Here is a 6,368-nt window from a genome sequence, read left to right as displayed (position 1 = left end):
CCGCCTGCGGGGCGTCGCCGCCGAGCTTGGGCGTCCAGTCCGCGCCGGGGCGGGGCCGGAGGAGCGGGGCGGAGCGTGCCACGCTAGGGGCCAGGTAGCAGACGGACGGACGGAGAGCCTGGCACAGTCCGGGTGGGCGAAGACCGGAGCGCGGCCCCCGCCGCTGGCCGCAGGGATTCCAGGTAGCCAGAAGCGGCCGGAGGGACGGGGCCGCGGGGAGCTTGGGGGTGATGCCAGAGTCGGGCGGGGCCGCTGCGCATGCGCGCTGCCCACGGGGAAGGGCGGGGGAGGAGGCCCGCGGGCTGGTGCCCTCAGTCATGATGGCCGCCGGGCCGGCTTCCTGCGCACGCCGGGCGCGCCTCCACGGGCGGGGTTGCCTGGAGCGGCGTCAGCCAGAGGGGCCACGTGACTCGCGCGCCCCCGCGGCGACGGTGGCCCGCACGGAGCAGATCCGGAACCGGCGTGGGGCGAGCGTACCCCTGCTGCGTGTCCGCCGCCCGGCTAGGTGAGGCGCCGCCCGCCCGTCCAAGCTCCGCCTCTGGGGGGGGAAACTGGGGCAGAGGGGAGGAGTATGGGGGGGCCTGAGGCCCAGAGAGACTGGGGGACAGTACTACAGGGGCCTTCCGCGGCGGGGGGGGGGGGGCCTAATTGTGCGCCCCCCACTCGTGTCCGTGCCCAGGCCTCCAGTTAGACCGGCTCTGGAAGCATCTGTTAATCCCCTGCTGGGGTTGGTCTGGGGCGGGACTCGAACCCAGGCTCTGACCTAAGACCTCTCTGCCGCCCCCACCCCCGGGTGGTGAGGGGGAGGCCAGGGGAGGAGGGGGAAGAACAGGGAGGGAGTTACACGCGTGCTGGGGATGGGGCCAGGAAGCCCCCTCCTCCCCTGGTCTCGGGTGCGAGATCCGCCCTGAGACCCCTGGCTTAGCCCCTTCCTGCTTTGCCCGGACTTGGCCTCCGCTTGTGAGCCGGGAGGGTGCGTCTGCAGGGGCCGGCGCTGTCCGCAGCGGGGGCCGGGGCCGAGCGCCCCCCGCGTCCGGCCGGGACCGGGGTCCGAGTGTCCCCCGCTTCCAGCCCGGGCCGGGTCCGAGCGCCCCCGGCTTCCAGGTCCGAGTGTCCCCTGCTTCCAGCCCGGGCCGGGGCCGAGGGTCCCCCGCTTCCAGCCCGGGCCGGGGCCGAGCGCCCCCCGCTTCCAGGTCCGAGTGTCCCCTGCTTCCAGCCCGGGCCGGGGCCGAGTCCGAGCGTCCCCCGCGTCCAGCCCGGGTCGGGTCCGGGTCCGAGCGCCCCCCGCTTCCAGCCCGGGCCGGGGCCGAGCGCCCCCCGCTTCCAGGTTCGAGTGTCCCCCGCTTCCAGCCCGGGCCGGGGCCGAGCGCCCCCCGCTTGCAGCCCGGGCCGGGGCCGAGGGTCCCCCGCTTCCAGCCCGGGCCGGGGCCGAGCGCCCCCCGCTTCCAGGTTCGAGTGTCCCCTGCTTCCAGCCCGGGCCGGGGCCGAGCGCCCCCCGCTTGCAGCCCGGGCCGGGGCCGAGGGTCCCCCGCTTCCAGGTTCGAGTGTCCCCTGCTTCCAGCCCGGGCAGGGTCCGAGCGCCCCCCGCTTGCAGCCCGGGCCGGGCTCTCACTCTTGTTTCTGCAGACTCGTTTGCGGCTTTGTCAGGAATCCTTGGAAACAATGTTGCGGGTCTGGTTATTTTTGTTTCAATCGGGGGCTTCTGCTGCCAGAGCACGCAGAGGGGGCTCGGGCGCCCGTGGGAACCCTGGGGGCCCTAAAACCGCGGTGCTCACAGTCACTCCTTCCTTTCATGCTGAGGAGCTGGTTTGGCTCCTTGAGGGGTAGGGGCATCTGCCGGGAGGGAGCCTCAGGGCTCAAACCTGGCCATTGCCCAGGCCGTTGGGAGCATCCAGCCCCCCTGGGGTCGGAGTCGGCCAGGTTCAGCCCCAAGTTCCTGACGCGCTTTCCTTCCCCTTTTGAGGATGTCACCATCCTGGGCCCTTCTGCGCCCCTCCTCCAACCTTTCCTTCCCACTCCTGTCCTCACTGCCTCCAATAGTAACGCCCACGCAGGTATCTCTGCCCCCCACCTGTCACAAGGCTTCCAACTCATCTCCGTAAGTCATTAGTGGGTCTTAACCTGAGTCTGTGCCCTTGTGGCTTTTCATAGGGCCTACTAAGTGCCAGGCGATATGCTAAAAACATTACAGATATTTCATTGGATGGGCAAAACAATTCTGTGAGCTCAGTGCTTAGTGTCTGCATTTTAGGGAGGAGGAAAGGGAGACAGGTGAAATGACTTGCCCAGGGTCACTCAGCGGAGAAGTGTCTGAGGCCAGATTTGAACTCAGGTCTTTCTGACTCCAGACCCTGTGCTCTGTCTGCTGGGTCTCCTCACTGCTGAGCCCTTGATGTTGACAACTGTCTCAGTATAATCATTTCCCATGAAATCTTGGGCATTGTATTTTATGCACATGAACACCTTCTGAGAAGGATGCATGGGCTTTATTAGGTAGCCAGAGAAGTCTGATGCAGAAGAAAAAGTTAAAGCCTCTTCCAAATATTTCATGTGATCCTCACAATAGCCCTGGGAGGGAGGTGCCATTAATGTTCCCATTTTACAGCTGAGGAAACTGAGGCAAACAGGTTAAATGACTTGCCCGGGGATCTCCCCGCTCATAAGTGTCTGAGGCTGGCTTTGAACTCAGATCCCACAATGGCGCCACTGTGGATGCACCCTAGCGGGATGCAGAGTGCCCTCTATCCTATCCAGAATATCCCTCCTGTACTGGCCTAGTATCTGAGATTCTGGCTCCCACCAAGGCCCTGGGCAGACTGGCAGACTGCCCCTGCAATCCCCCGTCACCTCCTGCATTGTTGGCTGTCACTGGTGTCTGTGAAGTCAGCAGAAATGAGGAGAGCCCGAGTCCAGGCCTTGGTCTTACCCCGCTCCTGTCCATCCTTCCTGCAGCCACCAGAGAGGCTTTGCTTGTTTCTGCCCGTTGGCGGGCTATGCCCAGAATACCCGTGTTCATCTAGTCTTAGCCTTTGTCAACATATTTAGGAGGCTGGGCTCTGACTTTGCCTTTCTTTCTGTCCTGGCCACTTACTGAGGCCTGGCATACAGTGTGCACTTAAGAGATACTTCTCATGGCCTCTGGATCCTTTTCCTTCATGGTGCCGTTAGGTGCTCCCCATCCACTGGGAGCATTTACTGATCCTCTTCAGCTCCTTTCACCTCCCTCCCTCTCTCATGTTCTCTTCCCTTCACATTTCACATCTGTAGCACAGCTGTATTTGGCTGCTCCTCCATTAGAAGGAAGCCCCTTGAAAGGAGGGATCACTTTGTTCTGGTAGGGTATATAGTCAGGGCCTGGCACACTATGGGCATTCAACCAATACTGTTAGGTGATTGAGGATGAGTTTGCCCCATGTGCGGCATTTCTTCATCACCTCTGGGCTAAAGAGCCTTGTTGTGGGGCTCAGGATTTCATGTTCTTGTCAGGTTCTCCTCTGACCCTGGGGCAGGCTCTCTTTCCTCCTCTCCTGCAGCAGGGATGTGTGGGAAGTGCCCTGGGTTCCAGCCCTGCCTCTAGGCCCCTGGTTCCTGTGGTCCAGGCTTCGCCCCTCAGTACCCTTCATGAGGTGGAGGAATTGTGGGTTCGAATCAGCACCAGGGGAGTCCCTGTTTCTGGTGGAGTTGCAGGGTGGGCCTGTGGGAGGCCACCCCCTGGGGCTCAGAATTCAGGCATGATGATTTTGGAGCACTTTGCTGACAGTCCTTGGTGCCAGAGCTGGAAGGCCCAGATGGCCAGCATCCTTCTCAGAGGCTTTGACTCACTCCGTTTTTCTTCTGTTTCCATAGTGGCGAATGATGCTGCCAGCATGTCTGCGCACTCCATGCTTTGTGAGCGCATCGCGGTCGCCAAGGAGCTGATCAAACGAGCGGAGGCCCTTTCGAGATCGAGGAAAGGAGGTGTCGAGGGGGGGGCCAAGCTGTGTAGCAAACTGAAGGCTGAGCTCAAGTTCTTGCACCGGGTGGAGGCAGGGAAAGTGGCCATCAAGGAGTCCCACCTACAGAGCACCAATCTCACCCACCTCCGTGCCATTGTTGAGTCTGCCGAGAACCTGGACGAGGTGGTTAGCGTCCTCCATGTCTTTGGCTATGTGGATCACTTGGGAGAAAAGCAGAGCCTAGTGGTGGACGTGGTGGCCAATGGCGGCCACACATGGGTCAAGGCCATTGGCCGGAAGGCCGAGGCCCTGCACAACATCTGGCTGGGCCGGGGCCAGTATGGTGACAAGAGTGTCATCGAGCAAGCCGAGGACTTCCTACAGGCTAGCTCCCAACAGCCCGTGCAGTACAGCAGCCCCCGCATCATCTTTGCCTTCTACAATAGTGTGTCCAGCCCCATGGCTGAAAAGCTGAAGGAGATGGGCATCTCCGTTCGAGGAGACATTGTGGCTGTGAATGCCCCCCTCGAATGGCCTGGCGACAGTGAGTCTGATGAGGAGGCCCCAGGACTCTTGCAGGTGACCCGTGTTGACCGAGAGAACGTCGTAGCCAGCGTGGCTTTTCCCACAGAGGTCAAGGTTGACGTGTGCAGTCGAGTGAACCTGGACATCACAACACTGATCACGTATGTTTCTGCACTGAGTTACGGTGGCTGCCACTTTGTGTTCCGAGAGAAAGTGCTGACTGAGCAGGCCGTCCAGGAGCGGAAGGAGCGCGTCCTGCCCCAGCTGGAGGCCTTCATGGCCAACAAGGAGCTGTTTGCCTGCGAGTCAGCAGTCAGGGACTTCCAGGCCATTCTGGACACCTTAGGAGGGCCTGGTGAGAGGGAGCGGGCTGCCCGGCTGATTGAGCGGATCAGCGTGGTTCCGGACCAGCCTTCCGAGCGTGCCTTAAGACTAGTGACGAGTTCCAAAATCAATAGCCGCTCACTTACCATCTTTGGAACAGGAGACACTTTAAAAGCCATCACAATGACAGCCAACAGTGGCTTTGTGAGGGCTGCCACCAACCAAGGCGTGAAATTCAGCGTGTTCATCCACCAGCCCAGGGCCCTCACTGAGAGCAAAGAGGCCCTCGCCACCCCCTTACCAAAGAGCTGCCCAGCCAGCAGTGAACTCTGATGCGGGGTCGGTAAGAGGGTGGGGCCTTCTGCTACCAAAGAGCTCAGGCTTCAGAGCCAGTCCTCCCAGGGATGGGCTGCCCCCTGCTGGGCATGGCTCTGCTCTGCCTTCCCTTCTCAAAGTACAGGCGCACACAGCAGGAGAGAGGTCTCTTATCCAGAGGACTGGCGTCCACCTACAGAAATTCTCCCTCCACGTGTTCTGGGGTCACCACCTCTCCGTGCAGAGGGCTGCCACTACATGTTTTCCTCGAGAGCATAGCATTTCAGGATAGTCTGTCTGCACAACATCCTGCATTAAATACCCACTTAAAGACACTGACAGTTTGGGTTTTTTTGTCATTCCCCTGACTCAGTTTTTCACGTGGGGTCGAGGGTGAGAAGGGAGTTAGCCAAAGGAGCCTATAAGTCAGCCGTGCACAGAGAGGTTCCTTAGCCCTGTGCTCGTCAGTCTAAGGATCCTGGACATGGAGTTCCCTGAGCTTCCTGTGGGAAGGATGAAACCTTCCAACCTCTGGCTTCTGAGCGCTTCATTCTGCCTCCAGTGTGTCCCAAGTGCAAAAGCTTTAGGCAGGTGTTGGAAATCCCATCTTAGAGATCTGGGAGGGGATGGAGAGGGTGCTTGGCACCCTGGGATGCCCCTCTCATGGAGGAAAGTGGGTGGGAAGGCAATGCCTCTGGCTGTAGTAGGTGAGGGAGAGAGAAAGCCACTCTGGCCCTTAGAGGAGATGTGACCCGCAAGCCTTGTCATGGCAGCGAGGTTTCTAGACTAAGTTCAGGGAGCTCTGGGGGATGCAAGATGGAACTGAAATATTGTAGGCATAGGTTGACCCTGGCTCAGCTTGGACTTGAGGGCAGCCAGAGGTACTTTCAAGAGAAGTGTCCCATCCTTTGCATGAAGGTGGGCAGATGTTTAGACTTGGCCCACTGACCACTGGCTGGCATGCCACCATCTCAGGCCCTTCTGTAGAGACTCAGGGGAGTGAGTGCCTCCCAGAGGTGGAAAAGTGTTACTGCTCAGACGTCTGTCAGGATGAGTTCCAAGGTCCCGATTGATTCATGATCTGATCCCACGTTCAGGGCTTCTGAGGTTTGGGACACTCTTTGGCACCTCAGGACTCATTCCTTTTCTGTAGGAAGGTGGGATCTATGTACCAGATTGACTTTTCTGACAAGCTGCTGGGAGGCGGGACTCACCAAGTCGCGGTGCTGTTGGACCTGCTTTAGCAAGCCAGCTGTCCATGCAGCACGT

At 60.4% G+C, this 6,368-nt stretch overlaps 1 protein-coding gene across 2 annotated transcripts; it reads left to right on the top strand.

Moving 5' to 3' along the window:
- Nucleotides 1-5,434, top strand: C3H7orf25 (chromosome 3 C7orf25 homolog). 2 transcript variants are annotated; one of them, XM_072599117.1, is made up of 2 exons: nucleotides 1-182; nucleotides 3,847-5,434. In XM_072599117.1, the coding sequence occupies exon 2, from the start codon at nucleotides 3,867-3,869 to the stop codon at nucleotides 5,115-5,117; it is 1,251 nt and encodes a 416-aa protein (XP_072455218.1). In that variant the 5' UTR covers nucleotides 1-182; nucleotides 3,847-3,866; the 3' UTR covers nucleotides 5,118-5,434. The 2 variants fall into 2 exon arrangements, with proteins under 2 accessions (XP_072455218.1, XP_072455217.1); XM_072599116.1 differs by lacking the exon at nucleotides 1-182 and adding an exon at nucleotides 376-505.
- The last annotated feature ends 934 nt before the right edge of the window (nucleotides 5,435-6,368 follow it).

The sequence above is a fragment of the Notamacropus eugenii genome, chromosome 3 (genome assembly GCF_028372415.1).
Source record: "Notamacropus eugenii isolate mMacEug1 chromosome 3, mMacEug1.pri_v2, whole genome shotgun sequence".
Taxonomy (NCBI): domain Eukaryota; kingdom Metazoa; phylum Chordata; class Mammalia; order Diprotodontia; family Macropodidae; genus Notamacropus; species Notamacropus eugenii.
This window is presented reverse-complemented; position numbering and strand designations above follow the sequence as displayed.